This window comes from Pseudonaja textilis, chromosome 1 (genome assembly GCF_049901715.1).
Source record: "Pseudonaja textilis isolate UNSWEBS1 chromosome 1, rPseTex1.2, whole genome shotgun sequence".
In the NCBI taxonomy this organism is placed as follows: domain Eukaryota; kingdom Metazoa; phylum Chordata; class Lepidosauria; order Squamata; family Elapidae; genus Pseudonaja; species Pseudonaja textilis.
In genome coordinates this window covers 134,917-153,518 of record NC_141990.1, presented here as the reverse complement: position 1 = coordinate 153,518, position 18,602 = coordinate 134,917, and the positions used below count along the sequence as shown (strand labels likewise).

General features: G+C 60.7%; 2 protein-coding genes across 5 annotated transcripts; both read left to right on the top strand.

Annotated features, from left to right (window-relative positions):
• The first annotated feature begins 257 nt into the window (after positions 1-257).
• RILP (Rab interacting lysosomal protein) lies at positions 258-11,631 on the top strand. Its single transcript, XM_087923952.1, is given in 9 exon segments — positions 258-563; positions 566-592; positions 790-913; positions 2,724-2,846; positions 2,922-3,077; positions 3,674-3,833; positions 7,836-7,958; positions 9,698-9,799; positions 10,643-11,631. Coding segments are annotated over 9 exon segments (1,188 nt in total). The 5' UTR covers positions 258-341; the 3' UTR covers positions 10,794-11,631.
• Positions 11,632-12,221: 590 nt separating this feature from the next.
• Positions 12,222-18,375, top strand: SCARF1 (scavenger receptor class F member 1). Of its 4 annotated transcripts, none has more exons than XM_087923931.1 (11): positions 12,222-12,621; positions 13,116-13,177; positions 13,423-13,524; positions 13,878-14,403; positions 14,530-14,751; positions 14,967-15,095; positions 15,198-15,301; positions 15,381-15,495; positions 15,807-15,934; positions 16,104-16,265; positions 16,982-18,375. In XM_087923931.1, the coding sequence occupies exons 1-11, from the start codon at positions 12,371-12,373 to the stop codon at positions 17,665-17,667; spliced, it is 2,487 nt and encodes an 828-aa protein (XP_087780057.1). In that variant the 5' UTR covers positions 12,222-12,370; the 3' UTR covers positions 17,668-18,375. The 4 variants fall into 4 exon arrangements, with proteins under 4 accessions (XP_087780057.1, XP_087780051.1, XP_087780066.1 ...); XM_087923925.1 differs by having other exon boundaries at positions 12,230-12,621; positions 15,845-15,934; XM_087923940.1 differs by having other exon boundaries at positions 12,230-12,621; positions 17,209-17,530.
• Positions 18,376-18,602: the final 227 nt, after the last annotated feature.

Genomic DNA, 18,602 nt, shown 5'->3' with positions numbered 1-18,602 from the left:
GAGCGGGCGGGCCAGCGTGGGCAAGGAATGGGCTCCGTTGCCAGCGGCGGGGCTGGCGGAAGAGGCCGCTTTCGGTTCCCCTCGAAAGGGAAAGCGGTCACGCCCCGAGCCCCTCCCGCTGCGTCTGGCGCGGGGATCCGGGCGCCTCGGCCCCTGGGAGGCCCCGGTTAGGCTTCCCCGCCCCCGCGCGCCTGGGCCGGCGCTGGGCCGAGTCCCGGCGGGGCGGGGCAGGCGGGGCGGCGCCTCCTCTTCGCCCGCCCGAGCGCAGTCAGTCGCCCTTGGGCCGAGCTGGGGCAGCGCCGCCGTCGCCTGGCCGTGGCCGGAGCGCGGTGATCGGCCGGATGGAGGCGGCCTACGTTTACCGCCTGGCGGCCGCGCTGGGCTCGGAACTGCAGCGGCTCTCGGATCGCTTCGGGGCGGCCGCCCTGGCCGGGCTGGTCCCGCAGGTGGTGCGCCTCCTCGAGCTGCTGGAGACGCTGGCCGCGGACGGCGCGGCGGGCGGGCTCGGCGGGGCGGCCGACCTGCGGCTGCCGGGCGCGCCGTCGGACGGGAAGCGCCCGGCGCCGCCGCCGCGGTCCAGCGCTCGCGGCAGGTGCGGAGGCCCGCGCGCTCCCCGGCCTTTCCCCGCGCTGGGCACCGGCGGCCCGGCTCTGCCGCGGGTCAGGAGCGCCTCCTCCTCCTCCTCCGGAGGCCGCTGGGGCGGCGGGAGGGCGGGAGATCGGGGCGGGCGAGGGGAGCCGGAGCGCTTGACGGCGGTCGAAGCGGCCGGTGCGCTTCTTCCCCTGGCAGGTGGCGGAGCAGCAGCTGGCCGAAGCCCGGGAGCGGGAGCGGCGCCTCCAGAGCCGGCTGGCCCAGCTGGAAGAGGAGCAGCAGCGAGCCTTGAGCCGCCTGGCCGGGGGCCAAGCCCAGGAAGGTGAGGCCGGGCCGGGCCGGGCAAGAGGGACTTTCCTCGAGGGCGAAGCCCCGGCCGTTGCTTTGGGCCACGGAGGAGGAGGAGGAGGGGGCAGGAGGAGGAGGGAGCCGCTTCTGCCAGAGTCCCTCCGCATCCACCTGCTGCGTCCTCTTCGCTTGAACTTTGAGCTGGGGGAATCCAGCAGCCCTTTGGCCGACTTCCTGGTTTTGATGCTGTGAAGTGTAGGCTGCCTCCTGCCGCCCTAGGGGTGCCCCGACCAGAGGGTGGGGGTGGGGGGTGGTGGGGTGCAGAGGGCATCCTTTCACAGACCCCCACTTAGCTTGGGAGGCTGCAGTGGGCGATTGCACCCCTCGGGTGGGCTTGTGACGCAGAGGGAGCAGCTGCATTGGCCCAACAGGCTTAGGGGGAGGGGGGGGGTGTTCCGGAAATCTTGCCTGGTTGCTTAAGTCATTAGCCCAGGTGTGTCCTGCCTGGGGAGAGCGGCAGCCTCCCGGCCTCCCACATGCGGTTCTGCTCCCGGCTTCTTGGCTGGACGGGCCAGGAGGGAATCTGGAATCAAGCTGGACTGGAAAGAAGGAGAGGGAGGCTCCCGTCCCCAGAAATTTCCAGTTGTGCATCAGGAGTTGCAGCTCAGCCAGAAATAAAATCCGAGCATCCAGGGGGGCATTGCCTTTGTGGGGTGCCCAACACCCACTGGCGCTGCCTTAGAGGGTGCCACTCCCTGGCGGGGAGGAGAGAGGGGCCTCTGCAGCAGACTCTTCCCCAGGGAGGGCGTTGGACTCGCCCCAGCCAGCTGCAGGGCTGAAGGCGCTCAGAGACTGTCAGGCGGTTTGCTTGGTTTGGGTTTAGCAAGTCATGTGGTTGTGAGTTTACCATTCGTGCAGACCTGGTCAGCTGGGTGTCAGGGCTCCCATTTAAATCATGAGCCTCTAGCCAGATTTTCAAACTAAAGAAGATTTATCAGGTGTAAACATGCTGGCGCTGCAGGTGCAGCCGACTCTGAGGCACATCCTACACTGTCACCCTTGTCCTTGGTTTTCACACACACCCCCTCGTACCACGTATTGTGATGCATATGCTCCAGTGGGACACGCCCAGAGCCCAGAGTCCTCCGTCAGGCTCCTCCGATAGAATTTTGCATGGCAGAAGCTTCAGTCGCCTAGAAACTATCTTTGAAACCATTTATGGACTGCAAGCTGCCCGCTGCTTCCCCCTCCCTTTCTGTGGGCAGCTCTAAAAGACCACAGAAATATTGTATGAGTTGACATTGGGTTTATTTAACAAACAGTGGTTTCCCACTAACAGAACTTTGGGGAGAGAGGAGATCCTTGCAGCGTCATTGGGAGCTTATGGGTCTGAAGAACAAACAAGCAAACATAAACAAATAAATAAACGCACCCCAGGAATGCTGTAGGGCATGGGTGTCAAATTCGCGGCGTCATGTGGCTGTAGCATGACGTTTTCCCCCTTCACAGAACTGGGGTGGGCGTGGTCTGCCCGTGGCGCATCCGGCCAGTGGGCCGCCAGTTTGACCCCCCTGAACTCTTGACTGGGAAAGTGGCTGAAGAGGGGGGGGGTGTCCCTGGCATCATCCCCCAGAGCCCCCTTGGGCCAGAGGAGCAGGAGGGACCGCCAGGGCAGCCGATGTCCTGCCTGCTGCAGCCGGGTTGAGGAGCAGCTGTGGGGGAGGGGAGCTGGCCCCTCCTCTGCTGCTCCCTCTCCTGCCCTCGGGTGCCGCCAAGAGGAGCCAGTGTCACCAGGGTCCTTCGCTCCAAGCTGAGCCAAAGCATCGCTCTCTGTGCTTCCCCAGACGGCCCTGGCCACCCGAGAGCGGGTGCTGATGCTGCAGCTGAAGGAGGTGGTGGACCGCCAGCGGGACAAGATCCGCGCTCAGGACCACGAGATCCAGCGCAAGGCCTGGGACACAGAGGCGGTGAGTGCCGCGGGGCCCGGGGGGGCTGGGGGGCTCCCCCAGTTGCTGAGGGTGGTTGTGGCTCTGTCTCCACAGCTGCAGGAGCAGCTCAACCGCTTCATGACCATGAACGAGAACCTGCGCCGGAAGCTGGCCGTGGTGCAGGCCCAGCTCAGGAGCGCCCTGGAGAGGAAGGGCGAGGCGGAGGCCCTCTGGGAAGCAGCAGAGCCTGCCAGGACTGGCACCCCCACGGTGAGAGGGGCAGAGCAGGCGCCTGGAGGGAGGGCAAAGGGGGCTCGCGGCCAGCGCAACCTAGAGGGGCCCTGGCCTCCCAGGCCCCTCCTCCTCCTCCCCCGTCTGCCTGAACAAGAGCCCCGTGGACAACTACGGCGGGCACTGCCAGCCTTAGGAGGTAGACCAGATCAGAAGCCAGCTCCCTAGGAAGACCCCAGGGAGTTGGGGAGGGCCAGTCTGGGCCTTTTCCTAAGGCTTCCCCACCTGCCTGGCCTTGTTGAGTTTCTGCCCCGCTTGAGGAGGGCTTCCGGACGGCTTCTCCAAGGTAAATCGTAGTCGGTGCCTCCCCACAGCACCTTTTGTCCTTCTCAGTTGGGCTCCAAGGAGTCTTGGGATGAGGGGGAGCGCTGGGGGGGGAGGGTCCCACTGAGGAGCACGGGGCTAATGGAACCCCGAGTGCAGCCTGGGCACTTTCCAGCCGGAAGGGGTTGCCCACAAGGAGGTGCCCATTGACCGGCTTCATTTTACGAACCATTTGATTCACGGCTTCGGCCTGACCCGGGTGGCTCACAGAGCAAGGCAATGAACACGATCCGATCCCCATCTTTCCTTAGGAGCAGGAGGAGGGGATGGGGGTGGGGCTGCAGCCCCCCCAGAACACTCGCCTGACCAGCGCACCTTCTCGAAGGAAGAGCTGCAGCAGATCCTGCAAGAACGCAACGAGCTCAAGACCAGCCTCTTCTTGGTGGAGGAGGAGTTGGCCTATTACCAGCGGTCAGTCAGTCTCCCCGGGTACTTTGAGGAGGGGGGAGGGAGAGCTGCTCTCCTGATGGACCCATTGCAGCGCCACAACTGCCTCTGCTCCAGGAGAGCTGGACTGATTCTGGCAGGGAGGCCCAAGTTGGTCTTACGACAGGCAGTAGCTGCTGCAGGGTCCTCTATGGGGGGTGGGGGCGGGGGATTCAGCCCTGCTGAAATACGGGGTGTTACCAACCCTGGGACCACCCCTCTTCTTCGGTGCCTCCTGCCAAGAGTTGGCTTCTTTCCCTGCCAGAAAGCTTTTGGCTATCAAGACTGGGGCTTGTTGGGTTGGGTGGCTATTAAAAGCGAAGGAATAATAAGTTCTTCTTAAGACAAAGTCTGTACCCGTTTTCAGCCTCACCCTACAGTGCTGCTGTAATCTTACTTTTCGCCCATTTGAGAAGCAGGAGGGGTTTTTGCCTTCCTTCAGAAGACCGAGCCCCCAGCCCGCCCAAAGGAAGGGGCTGGTCCCTCGGAGACCCTCCAGGGCAGGAATCCTCCACTGCCCCTCCCCAAGAGACCCCTGTCCAGCCTCCACGAAAACACCTACCCCCAAGGCCCCCAGCCCCCAAGCCAGTTAGAGCGCTCCGTGTCCGGAAACACTTCCCACCAAAACACTCCCAATTGAAATGCCTCGTTTCTCGCCTTCTGGAACCTGCTTGGAAAATCCCACCTGGTCATCCGCTTGGTGGCCCTTTGGGACAGATGGCTGCCACATCTCCTTGCGCTTTTCTTTTCTCCAGGAAGCTCCAGTTGGCCAAGCTCTGTCCTAGCCCCGACCCCTTTGCCTCCTCTTCCCCATGAGGCCTGGCCTTGCTCACCTGCCCAGGGAGCCAGCCCACCTGGAGCTAGAATGATCCGGAATGGCAGAGTTGGGAGGCACCTGGGATGCCTTCAGTCCAACCTCCTGCTGCCCTCGGTCATTTCAGGCTCCTCTTAGAAGCCTCCAGGGTTGGAGCCGCCAGAGTTTCCGGGGGGGGGGGGGCAAACCCTTCCGCTAGTTAATTGTCCTCATGCGTTAGGAAATTCCTCCTAGGTTGCTTCTCTCCTTGATTAGTTTCCCTCCGGTGCTTCTCGTCCTGCCTGCAGGGCTTTGGAGAAGAGGTTGAAGCCCCCCGCGCTCCTTTGGGCAGCCCCTTTGACATTGGAAGACTGCTGTCCTGTCACCCTGGTTTAAGATGGTCCCCAAAACCACGTTTGTTTTAAGCTAGAGGAAACAGTGAAAGAAGCTGGGTCCCTGGGCTGGGAAAAAGGAGAGAATTAACTTAGTTCTCCTGAGCCTTTAGTATAAGAAGCTTTTAAAAAGTTCAGGAAACAAGCAAGTGACATTTCCTTTAGGAATCTGATTATCTTTAAAAATGGGGTTAAAATGTTTAGCCAGAAAACTGCATTTGAATTTTGAACACTGGCGTATGTTAAGTCTTGTATGTCTCTACAGGTAGAAAATTCTGTGTAATCAACTTTTTTTAATTCCAAACTTTTTGTATTCCCAGAAAACTACTTTTCATTAACTTCTTTTGAGCTGAAATATAATTTACAAGCAGTTTCGTTGCTGAGCTCACTAATTGGATCATTGGATTTTTTTTAATCTCATACAGAAACATCATTTTATCATGATCGGGTTATCCTAATCCCCACTGGGAATGTTTACATTTTAATATAAAAAGAGTTACTGCGCTTTCTCTTTTATAAAATAACGTTTGATTTTATTTATTGATGGTGAGATTTGTCTGTCTCCCAAGGAATTTGCAGAACAGCAGAAACCGCTAATTGCAGGGTTTGATCCTCTCTAGTCACGAGGTTGCTGTATATAAGTTATTGTTGGTCGCACCGTCAGCCGCTGCGTCTGACCTTTTTATCCACCTGTCTGGTCCTTCCCCAAGACCTGGGATGGGCAGGTGGGGTTGTTTGATGGTCTTAAAGGTATGCGCTGTTCCCAGGAAAGCTGCCTTTTGCAATTGACCGATGCTGATCAGGTGATGGTCCAGACGTTCTGGGATTGCACCCAAAGCACCTATGCCGATTGGTGCCACCTTTGCTTTCTTTTGCCCCAGTTGTTTTCCTCCTATCTGCCGGGCTTTGTGTTTTGTATCTTCTCCAGTTCTTCCTCTTCTCTTCTGCTGTCTCCAGGTACTGCAATGTCCACTGAACAAACTTTTTTGCTTTTCTTACCGACAATTGTTAACTCTGGAGTGTTAACTCTGGAGTCTCTGGAGGGGCAGGCGCCTGTCTGTTTGAATTCTAAAATCCCAGAGCAAGTTGGTTTCTTCATTTTCTGTGACTTTCTCTATTTTATGGTTCCACCAGTTCTTGCTTGCAGGCAAGTGATATTTCTTGCAGTTCTTCCCATGCCCAGTGTTGCTACTTTGTCGTGCTGTTGCTTGCAGTCTGTTTGATCTTCTTGCGGCAGCTAACCAGGTCATCCACTGTTTCTTCAGTTTCTTTGCCAAGGCGGCATTTGCTGTCTGTCGCTGCCTATTAACGGCATGAGAAGTGAACCAAGAAGCTGCACCAGATCCAGAGGCAGGACCAGGGTGTTGGTAGAGCCAGAGGCTTGTGAGGGACGGAGGGAGGTTGGGCCAAGACCTTTGGGGTGAGCCAGCTTAAGAAACAAACTTCCCGGGAAGACTGGGAACCCTACTTCAGAGAGAGAAGACCATAGTAAGAGAGTCATTAGGCAGCTTAATCGCTGCTCCTTCTTATGTCTCAGACAGAAGTTTGCCTGGGTTGCTTTGAATACGATCTTGCTTTCCAGGAGTTAAGGAATATTTCAGCCCTCTTTTCTTGCCTGCTTTCTTATATACTTAAACTGTTAAGTTTATGTAGCCATCCAACTGAAATAGTCACCCAGTCGCCTTACTGGTGAGATGGGGGGGGGGGGGATAAATTTAATAAATAAATGTAAAAATAAAATATATGACTTTGAGAAGCTCACAGTAATTAAAATATAAAAAACTAAATCCACACTAAATCTACCATTGTATAATATAAAGATAGTATAAAAAATACCCGCCTAACATTGTCCAAAGTGCAGTAAACCAGCATCTATCCGCAATCATCTCCAAGGCACCGCAGAGGCTCTGCCACCCATCGGAACCGCCCCCTGCAATGGCAAAACGCCTGTTTCCCACCCAGGGATGTTCCTGGAACGTCCAGCCGAACGTCCCCCCACCCAGCCGTTCAGTTCATCCGACCGATTCCCTGGCGTTGACTCTTAGCGACCACCCTAGGATCTGACACGCGGTGCAGACATTCCGGTGGCCATTCTGTCATTTCCCTTTATTGTCTTTGTATTTATCTTACTGCATTTGTATTTTGTTTTTTATATAGTGAGTCAGTCCAGGTGACCGTGGAGTTGGGCAGGGCCAAAATAAATAGATAAATGCCAGTCAATCTGTCCTCAGCCCTTCGGACCTCCCAGTGGTCCCCAATGGCCTCTCTAGTCAAGTCCATCCCGTTTGCTGGAGGCTTTAAGAAAGAGACTGACATGGTCTCTCCTGCTTGAAGGCGGTTGGACTAGAAGATCTCCAAGGTCCCGTCACGGGATCTGTCACTCTGCTACTGTTTGCTGTCTTTTTCCTCCCACCTTCCTAAAATGTGGTGCCCAAGCTGACCGGGCCAGAACGGAGGGGACAGCAGGGGCTTCTTTCGCAGCGGCCTCCCACTCGGGGCTCATCTTTAGCCTGGGACCCCAGCGGAATGCGAGGTTCCAGGCGTAGCTCCTGCCGAGGCCTGATAAGGCAGGACTTGACCTTGAGCTGATCCCCCTGTGGAGGCAGCCTAGGACTGCGCTGGCTTTGGGGGCAGCTGCCACGCACGGCTGGCTCCTATTTAAAGGGCTGCCCACCGGGACCCCTGGATCCTCTCGCAGCTATTACAGGAGAGGTAGATTGCCTCCTCCCCCCACCGCCACATGCCCCACCCCCACCCCCCGTACCGGTCCTGAGACTGAGACTGAGCTGCTTCTGCCTCCAGGGAGCTGCTTAATGGGGAGCGAGTCCCTGCCCTCCTGCTACATGCGGTGAAATCTGCCATCAGGAAGCAGCGCAAGAAAATCTGGGCCAAGATGCTGGGCACAGAAGAGGAGACGGCGGGCAGGTGGGTCTCCCCAGGTATCCCCCTCCCTCCCTCCCTCCCTTCCTTTCCTCTCTCCCTCTTTCCCTCCCACTCTCTCCCTCTCTTTCCTCTCCCTCCCTCTCCCCCTCTCCCTCCTATCTCCTCTCTTTCCTCTCCCTCCCTCTCCCCCTCCCTTTCCTCTCTCCCTCTTTCCCTCCCTTTCTCTCCCTCTCTTTCCTCTCCCTCCCCCTCCTCCCCCTCCCCTCCTATCTCTCCCTCCCCTCCCTCCCCTATCTTTCTCCCTCTCTTTCCTCTCCCTCCCCCTCTCTCTCTTTCCTCTCCCTCCCTCTCCTCTCCCTCCCCTCCTATCTCTTTCCTCTCCCTCCCTTTCTCCCTCTTTCCCTCCCTCTCCCTCCCTCTTTCCTCTCCCTCCCCCTCCTCCCTCCCTTCCCCTATCTCTCCCTCCCACTCTCCCCCTCCTCCCTCCCTCTCCTTTCTACCCTCCCCTCCTCTCCCTCCCCTCCTATCTTTCTCCCTCTCTTTCCTCTCCCTCCCTCTCCCGCCTCCCTTCCTTTCCTCTCTCCCTCTTTCCCTTCCTCTCTCTCCCCTCCCTCTCTCCTTTCTACCCCCTTCTCTCCCTCCCCTCCTATCTCTCTCCCTCTCTTTCCCTGCCTCTCCTCCCTCTCTCCCCTCCTCCCCCTCCCCTCTCCCTCTCCTCCCTCTCTCTTTCCTCTCACTCCCTCTCCCACAATCCTCCCTCCCTCTCTCTTCTACCCCTCCCTCCCCTCCTATCTCTCTCCCACTCTTTCCTCTCCCTCTCTCCCTCCTCCCCCTCCCTCTTTCTTCTTGCTTCCTCTCCCTTCTACCCCTCCCTCCCCTCTCCCTCCCCTCCTATCTCTCTTCCTCTTTCCTCTCCCTCCCTCTCTCCCTCCTCCCTCTTTCTCCCCCTCCCCTCCTCTCTCCCGCTCTTTCTCTCCCTCTCTCCCTCCCTCTCTTTCCCTCCCTCCCTCCCTCTCTGGCAAATGTGTGGTCTCCAGCAAACTCACTAGCTACAAAGAATCTGGCAGTCCCGCTCCCCTTGGCCCAGCCAGATCAGAAGCAAATAGGACCTGGCCTCTTGCACACCTGGAGTTGGGGAGAAGAAAGGGGATTTTCTTAATTTGGCCCACTCGGGGTGAGGAGGGGGCATTTGGCCTGAGAAAGAACGAACAATGGCTGCCCCTGACATTTTGCCAGACTAGACGGTGCTGACTCACCTGTATAAATCCATCTCTTTGTGATCAACTCCAGACTCTGGGCAGGTACGGAGGTGAGGCTGGTGCTCTGTAGCTCCCTGCATTGACTGGAAGGTGGAGCCCCCCAAGGCCGGTTCTCCCAAAGAGGAAGGATGAAACTAAGCTGAAGTGTGTATCCTCAGATAGTTTCTCCAAGTTGGTTCTGTCTCAGAAATACCACCTTGGCGTGGTAATATACTTTCAGGGAAAGTGGCTGTTTGGTCAGACGTGTGAATCCTTCAATAGTTTGTAAGTGCCATCGTTTCATCTCCTGCGGTTCGGGAAGGAGTGAACTCGAAGAAAACCGGCCTGGTTTAGGAAGAGGTTCATTCAGGAGGGTGCAACATTAAAAAGGGAGAAAGATACACGAAGTGCAGCCGTTCATCTAATCGGATGGTCCAGAGGCTCCAGCGGTGGCAGCACTCCAGGGAAATGCCCCCGCAATTCCAGCACATGCATGCAGTCCCACAGCTCACTGAGGTGTCTGCAATGCCTGCTCTATTTCAGGGAGGAAGAGGAAGAGGAAGAGGAAGGCGAGGGGTGGCCGATAGGCTTCCCTGGCTCCGACTGCACCGATGGCCACCTGCCCGAGTCCAGGATCAAGAGCTTGTGAGTCTCGGGTGGACAGAAGGGGGCTGTTGCTGGGCTGGGAGGGAATCTTACCAGGGTCCAGAGTGTCTCTCTGGGGACAAAGGGAAGGAGGCAGACCACCAGGGCGGGGCGGGGGGGGGGGCGGGGGTTGTTCTGGGAACCCCTCCTGGGAAGGTGTAGCTTTTGCCTTAATAGAGGAAGCAGCCTCTGGTCTCCTGGCCGGAGCAGGGAAGTCAGGCGGCGTTTCTTTCCCAGTCCAGCCACAAAGCCTCAAACGCCTGGTGGAGTTCGAGGCCCACCTCCTCTCATCAGCCAGACTCCAGGGGGAGGGGGGCATTTGGGACTCCTAAATTCCTCACGGCACCCCAGAAATGCCAGGCACCTCCTCTGCCCTCATAGCCTCAGGAACTCCGGATGGAGAGCAAAGGAGCTCCAAGTTCCACGAGGGAGAGAATCACTCTTGCATTTATGTTTGTTTGTTTCTTATCTCCCGTCTTTATTGTTCCTATAAGTAACTCAAAGTGGTGACTACTGTACTCCTCCCTCCTCTTATTCCCAACCACCCTGTGAGGCGGGTTGGGCTGAGAGACAGAGATTGGCCCAAAGTCCCCCAGCTGCCTTTCACGCCCAAGGCGGGACTAGAACGGCCCATCTCCTGACAGCAACCTCCCCACTGGGCCAAGCACCCTAGGTTGGCTTGGGACGCCGAGGGGCCTGGGGTGGCGCTGACCGTATCCCTATTCACGTGCAGCTCTCCCCATGGCAAGGCCAGTCCCTGCCGAGAACCCCGGGGGGCCCAGGGACAAAGGCATTTCCTTGCTCTCGGTTCTCAGGGGTCTCTTCTGTGTCTCCCCCTCCCAGTTTCAACCAGTGGTATCGCAGAACCTCCCAGCCCAGCCCCACGGAAAGCAGGCCAGGAACCTGGGAGATCATCAACGCAGAAGATGTGGGTCCAGGAGGAGCGGAGAAGGAAGAAATGCCCCCCGGTGGCTCCTCTTCCCCACTTCCTTGAGTCGGGACACTCATTGCTGACACTTTGGGAAGCACAGAGAGCAGCCCAGTGGGGGTTGCCCCCCCAGACCCCTCACCTCTCCAGAAGGCAGTCAGGACCTGCCCAGCGGGGGCTGTGCCCAGAACCGGCTGCCTGGTTTCCATCCTGGGCACCCTGCGCCTGACCCAGGGGTGGGATTCTACCAGTTCACACCTATTCGCTAGAACTGGTTGTTAACCTTCTAAGCAGTTTGGAGAATCAGTTGTTAGAAGAAGTTCCTGGGCTAATCCTGTAAGGAAGGCAGGAAGGAAACATTCTGGGGTTGCTTACAGAAACTGCCTCTCTGTTAACCCTTATTACATTCTTGGCAGGACTAGACTTCCTGTCTCAGAAACTTCTCTGGAGTTTTTTTCCCCTCCTTTGCTGGTACTTTACTTGTGTGGAGTGACCATTCAAAGTTACAATGGCTCTGAAAAAAGTGACTTATGACTATTTTTCACACTTACGACTGTTGCAGCATCCCCACAGTCAGCAGAGGCCAGGCAAGGAGATGCGTGCCTCGATGTGAGTGATATTGAGTTGGCCACGCCCAGCCAATAACACGACCACCAAGCCATGTCCACCCAGTCACATGTCCACCAAGCCACGACCACCAACTAAGCCACTCCCACAGAACCGGTTGTTAAAACATTTGAATCCCACCTCTGACCTGACCCTCCCTCCACACAAAGTTGCGCCTTCTGGGAACCGCTTGGAACAAGAGTTGTCCATTGTCCTGCACCTGCAGTCTTCCCGGATAGCCAGCTAGTGTGCAGCCTTAATACCAAAACCACAAGGACAATAAAAGGAAAATGTGCAAGTGGGAATGAAAAGCCTCCTTGGGCGGAAGTGGAAATCACCCTCCGCCCCCACCTGTTACTGAAGTGGAGGGAGGAGGCAGGGCCAGGTAGGAGGATGCCCTACCCCGCCAAGATGCCCCCCTCCCACCAGTCTCCCCAGGGCACTCAAAACAAGCCTCACATCTGCTCCAGGAAAGGGGGAGACAAGAATGCTCCCCCCCCTCCAGGAAGGTCTCAGGAGGAAACTGATGCTTAGACAGAGACTGGGGGGGGCGGGGGGGAGCTGGCAGGGGAAGTGAAAGTCAGTCGTGGGGCGGGGGAGGCTCCTGCTCGGCCTCACTGTGGAAGGGGCAGCTGATCTGGTCCCAGACAAGAACAGGCGCACAAGGCTCTCGTTTCTTTCGTTTAGCTCCTCTAGCTTGGAACAAAACAAAGTCCTGCTTGGGGTTCTGACCGCTGCTGCTGCTGCTCCTGCGCGGACTTCAGGCGGTCTGACCAATCCGGGTTCCGTGGGGCCCCTTCGTTGACCCTCCGCCTGAAAGCCTTTGGGGCCCGTGGATACGGCGGGCGGGTCCCAGCCTGGAGTTCTGCCAGAATCCATGAGACAAAACGTCCGTCCGTCTGTCCCGGCCCCACCCCACCCTCGTGGGCTCCGCTGGGCGGGCGGGCGGCTGCCTTGTGCGGGGCCTCCCAGAGGCCTCCTGCAGAATCCGGGAGGGGCCCGGCCAGAGACCACCCTGCCAAGCCTCTCGGGCGACGATGCTCCCGGGCCCCTTTCCTCTGCTGCCCGGCCGGCTTCCTCAGGAAGACCCGCAGGAAACGAGCGGGAGGCGCTTCTGCGCGGAGGGTCGCGGCCGCCCGAGTTCTCCCAGCGGGGCCTCCGGGACGATGGAGCGCCGCTGGGTTCTGCCGCTGCTGCTGCTGCTGCTGCCGCTCGGCCTGCCGGACCCCGGGCGCGGCTCCCCGAAGCTGGAGCTCGGGGGAAGGCACGTGTGCGCGGCGGAAGATAGGTAGGGAACGGGGGGGGGAGCCGGCGGTCCCGCTTTTCGCCGACGGCCTTCGGGGCGCTCCGCTCTGCCGGGCAGGGCAACCCCGACGGGGGCGGGGCGATTCCGCTCCCGGGGCCGAAGGGCGCCGGCGGGGCTTCGCCTGCCGTCTGCGGCTCTCCCCGGCCCTCGCCGGCGCCTTCCCTTTCCGCCCGGTCTCCGCTAAGGTCCGCCCGAGGCCCAGCGGACTTCCCGTGCTCGGACCGGGCGGGAAAGCCGGGAGCCGTGGGGGCAGCCCGGCGGAGGCGCCCGGTGCTTGTTGGGGCTGTGGGAGCCTCGCCAAGAATCCTGGAGCAGCGCCGCTTCTTGCTCGCCCGGCGGGCCCGGCAGCGCTTAAGGCTCCCGGTTCCTCGGCCTCTGAAGGGAGGGGGCGGGTGGCTCAGCCGAGGGGGGCCGAGCAGCTATGGCCAAGGTGGGGCCCCGCGCTCTCTGGCTCAGGGCGGTCTCTCTCCCGCCAGTCTGCCGCCCGCCCTCGTCTGCTGCCCGGGATGGAAGCAAGTGGGGCCCGAGTGCCCCCTCGGTAGTTGCTCTCCGCGCGAGAGGCTTCCTGCTTGCACACCCACCGGGTTCGGGAAGGCGGAGGGGCAAAGGCCAGGCAGGGACCCAGGCCCGACGCGGTTCCTTCTGCCCCGGGGAAGGCCGAAGGGCGGGGCAGAGCTGCAGGGTGTCCCCCTCCCGACTGACAACGGCGGCGGCTGCGCTGATGCTTTGGGGGGGGGGGGAGACGGTGCCCTCGCCTCGCCCCCCTCCCCGCTTTCCCCGCAGCCCTCTGCTTGGGCGCCGACGCCTGCCAGGAGCGGGAGATCTGCGTTCGCCCGGCAGTCTGCCGCTGCCGGCCGGGCTTCTTCGGGGCCAACTGCAACGCCCGTGAGTACCGCCCAGTGGGGGCGAGCCAAGAACCCGCTCCCGCAATTCCGAGGGGGTCGGTAGGCAACTCCGGATTCCTCCCTTTGACTCTGGCTTTCCTTGCCTGTTGGAGAACCCCTCCCCCCAACTCTGTGCTGGGACCATCAGCCGAGGGCGACCCCTGCACCTTCCTGCCCTGGCTGTGGGCTGACTTCCCTCCTGACCCCCTTGGCCTGGCTGGGCAGGAAAGCGCAGGGCACCAGGGCCCCTGACCCTTGGGCTCCTCAGACAGACCGGGCTTCCGCCCCCCCCGCCCCCCATAGCGGGGGGAGGGCCCGGTCCAGGGTTTGAGTAGACCTGGGCTTCTCTTTCAGGCTGCCCGGAGCAGTTCTGGGGCCCAGACTGCAAGCAGAGCTGCCGCTGCCACCCCCAAGGCAGGTGCCACCCAGCCAGCGGAGAGTGCAGCTGCCACCTGGGTTGGTGGGGGCCACTCTGCCAGTCGGCCTGCCTGTGTGGGGAGCGAGGCCACTGCCACCCTGTCACAGGCACCTGCCGGTGTGATCCAGGCTGGTGGGCCCCTGATTGTCGGAGGCAGTGCCAGTGCAATCGCTTGGGCTCCCGCTGTGACCCAGCCACCGGACGCTGCCTCTGCCATCGGGGCTGGTGGGGCAGGCGGTGCGCCTCTCTCTGCAGCTGCAATGGATCGCCTTGCGCCCAGGAGTCCGGGCGGTGCGAGTGCACGGCGGGGTGGTGGGGGGCAGCCTGCCAGCACCTCTGCCAGTGTGTGCACGGCCTGTGCGCCCCTCAGGATGGACGCTGTACCTGTGATGCTGGCTACAGGGGCCTCAGCTGCACAGAGGCCTGCCCTGAGGGGACCTATGGACTCCAGTGTGCCCAGAGGTGAGGAGCCTTGGGGGAGACCGGGGTGCCCTTTGCCCACCCAGAGAGGCCAGGGGAAGAGCAGAGAAGCCGAGCACTGGGCTGACAGGGTGCCCACTTGCCACCTGCACCCTTTCTCTCCTGCAGCTGTGGCCACTGCAGAAACCGAGAGCCCTGTTCCCCCACGCAGGGGGCCTGCCTGGCCTGCGACCCTGGCTGGAACGGGACCCACTGCAGGCAGCCATGCCCTCCGGGGCTGTACGGGGAGAACTGCAGCCAGCCGTGCCCCCGCCACTGTCTCCAAGGAGAGGCTTGCCAACCGCAGACGGGACGATGCTGGAACTGCGAGGCAGGATTCATGGGGACCAGGTGGGGCTGTGAGCCTCAGCCCTTTGCACCAGCAGCAGCAGCTGCCGCCGCCGTCGGGGTCTTTCTGGCTGCCGGAAACAGGGAGAAAAGCAAGCAAGGAGAAGCCTTGCAGGGCCGTGGGAGGGAAGGGGCCAGTGGGGGGCCTGCTCCTGCCCCAGAGCAGGCCTGTGCTCTCCTCGCTTCCGCCCCTCAAGCCCTCCATGGCTTTGCTGCAGGTGTGAGGCCCCTTGTCCCCCCGGCTTCTTTGGGGAGGGCTGCCGGTCCCCTTGCCCCGACTGCTTCCATGGGAGCTGTGATCCTGGCTCTGGGACCTGCCTCTGCCAGCCTGGCTACTGGGGCACCAGGTAACGAGGGGTGGGGGTGGGGGGTTGTGGCTGCAGGGATGTCCTGCACTCCCCCCCCACCAGCCGTGCGCCCCATTTTCTCTCTGCCTGCCTCCTTTGCAGCTGCAACCAGACCTGCCCGGAAGCCTCCCACGGCCCCAACTGTTCTGCGGCCTGTCCCTGTGCAGGGGGAGCCTGCCAGCCCGTCTCCGGAGCCTGCCCCCGGGGTGAGCCTGAGGCCTATCTAGAAGGTGCCCCTTGGGGAGGGGGCTTCCTCACGGCTCTGACTTCTTCTTCCTCTCCCAGAAGCCCAAGGGCGGGGGCTCCTCCTTGCAGGCATCCTGGGGCCGCTCCTGCTCCTGCTCCTGCTGGGCCTCCTCTGCTGCTGCCAGCGCTGCCGTGGGGCGGCCTCTGTGGTCAGGTGAGAGCCCCCCCACACACACCCACAGCCAGAAGAGCCCGAATGGACCCTCTTTGGCTGGGTCCACCGCAAGGGGGTGTATGGGGGGGTTGTCCTTCCTGGGACTGGGTGGAGTCGCATCCCAGATAGGCTTGAGCAGAACAACCCGGGGTCCGTGGGGAAGACGGTTCGGTCTAGTCCAACCTTGGGAGGGGGCTGAGAAGCTCCATTTACACCTCCTGCCTCAAGCCACCCTGTGACTCCAGTGAAATGAGCCCCTGCCCGGCCAGAGGAGGCCTGGGCAGGGAAAACGGGGCCCCTCTCTTTCCTAGGGCACCGAGGGGGGCCGAGCAAGATCTCTTCCCTCCAGTGAAGCACCGCCTGATGGCCGGGCTGCCCAGCCTCCCTTCCAGCTGGCCCTGCTTCTCACAAGGCGGCTCGAAGCTTCCACGGGTGACAGGTGGGGATCTATCCCCAAGGAGCGCCAGCACCAAGGGGCCTGCCTGCCTGGGCCCCCTCCCTCCGCTTGCCTGCTGTCCCAGGAGCTCAGGGGGGTTGGGGGGCAGTGCCTGGGGCGGGAAGGGCTGGGCCCGATAGCCGTGCTCTGACGCTTCTCCTCCCTCCCCCAGTCGCCCACCGAGACCCGGAGGTCCCCTTCAACCCCAGTTTCATCGAACCAACATCCACTGCCTGGCCCTGGGACAGCTCCTTCGGCTCCTCCTCCGAGGGAGCCAACGAGGAAATGGGGGGCCGCCAAGAAGGGCCGCAGTCTGCTCCCCCTCCCAGGGAAGGTAGGAGTGTATGGGCGGGGGAGAGGCAGGGTCCCCTCCCTAGTAAGCCTAAATCTATCTTCTTGTCACCGCCTGGCAAAGGGTCGTAGTGCCAAACCGGGGAGAAGGACCCTCCGGCCCCAAAGCCAGTTTTGGCAATCCCCGAGGGCCCCGCCCTGATTTCACGTCTGACCCTTTGGGAGGAAGGGAGAATGCAGACAGAATAACAGGAAGGGACCTTGAAGGTCTTCTAGTCTAGCCCCCTGCACTATTTCGTACAAGTGGCTGTCCCGTCTCCTACCCAAAGCCTCCAGTGTCGGAGGGAAGCGGCTCCACTGACTGATTGTTGTAACCGACAGGAAATTCCTCCTGATTTCTAGGTCGGATCTCTGTTTTATTATTTTCCATCCGTTGCTCCTTGTCCTGCCTACTGGCACTTTGGAGAACAGGTGGAGCCTCCGCTTCCTCCTCCCCGGGGCAGGGGTGGCGGGGATGTGGGGAGGCTGTGGCCCTGCTGCCTTGGCTCAGCCCTGGAGGGGAGGAGATGCTTGTGGCCTGATGTGCAGGTGAGGCTCAGCTGCAGGTGTGCCATGACCGCCAAGTGCGGTGGGATGAGGCCCCTGAGCAGGGGGACTGCTCAGCTGTACCCCTTGCCCCACCACACCTGGTTGGGGTGCAGAGAGACTGCCCTGGCCGGATAAGCCCAGTGCAGCCTTTCTTCTTCTCTGCTCTTTCAGCCTTGCCAGAGGGCAGCCTTCTCCCCGGGGCGGCAGCGTTGCACCCCTCGCCCTTCGCCATCCCTCGCACCTCCAGCCTCGCCAAGGGCAAGCGGCCCTCCGTCTCCTTTGCAGAAGGGACCCACTTTGGCCCTCAAACCCCCAGGGGCCCCCCAGAGGCCCTCAACCCCACCCGGAAGCCCCGCCCGGCCTCCGAGAGCTCAGTCCAAGGAGCTCTTCCTCTGCAGGTCAACCGCCCCACGGGGGCCTCATGCCACTCCCCGGGCAGGAGCTGCTACGAGAACGTGGCACCAACTCCCTGGGAGGACAGTGGCTGGGCCCCTGCAGGCCACCATCCTGGCAGCTCCCAGCACCTGGCACAGAGAGCGGGGGCCCCGGATGCAGCCACTGTGGAAGCTTGCGTCCATGAGCCCGGCATCACCACCATTTATGTGACCGTGGGCCAAGCCGGAAGGGGCGGCGAAGAACCCCCTCCGGCTGCCCAACAGCATCAGGGGAGTGGGCAGGAGGCGGCTGCCCAGCCAAGAAGCCTGCAGAAGTTGCCTCGGAAGGCACTGGATGCTGCAAAGGGCACCTCAAGGAAGCTGGCCCCAGAGAAGGACCCCAGCACGGTGGAAGCTCAAGGCCTGCTGGCTCCTGATGAGCAGGTGGAGGCGGGAGGGAGCGGTGGCAGCCTGGAGCCGTGACCCCCCCGCCCTCCAGAGGGGCACAGCCAGGGGAGCAGATGTGCCCTGCCTCTGGGCTGGCCCCAGGAGCCCAGGTGGGGGCGAGCAAAGCTTCCAGGGGTCCTGTGTGGAGGCGGCCAATCCTGCCGTGTCATAGGAGGGAGCGGGCCCCTAACCTTCAGTCCTTTACGAGGCGTCCCTCGCCACTGAAGACGCTGAACCCGGAGCCTGCCTGGAGTGGCCTGATGTCCACGGAGTCCTTCCTTTCTCTTTCGCTCAGAAAAGTCCTTGGCAACAGTCTGGCATCTGGATCGGTGCTGCTTTGGGTATCCTTCAGTCGCCGCATTGCCCTGATAAAGCAAGTGGCCTGGAACTGCGGGCACCCGCCACCCCTGCTGCCAACAGTTGGACTCTTTCTCTTGTGGATACCCAACCTTGATAGGGCCTGGGGAGCTGCCAGTGGTGACCAGCAGGGGGCGGTGGCCCTTGGCAGAACACAGCAGGAGTCTTGGGCAGACGCTTTTATCTGTAGAGGCGGAAGGGGCAGCCTTTGCCTCCCCCGCCCAACCTTACTGGACCCCTGAGCAGAAACGCTGGCCAAACCGAGACCCGGAAGAGCCGGGGCAACCTAAACAAAACATTCATCAAAAGGATGAACGAGAGTTAAGACTGTATGGACTGTATGGATTCGATCTGGATTGGGATTAAAGTGATTCTAGATTTACTAAACCCCAGTTACTTCTTCCTGGCCTGTCCCCTTGTTGGGCCGTGGCAGCCAACAGTGGTTTATTGGTTCACTAAGCCTTGGGGTACTTAGTGGGGTGCTCTGCTGAACTGTGACTGAAGCAAGCCAGTTACTTCTGCCCAGAGCACCAAGGAAAGTATCAGGATGCGGCCCGGGACCTGCATTTCAGGGGGCTCCCCTGGCCCTGATTGAAAAGCCAGATCTGAGCTGT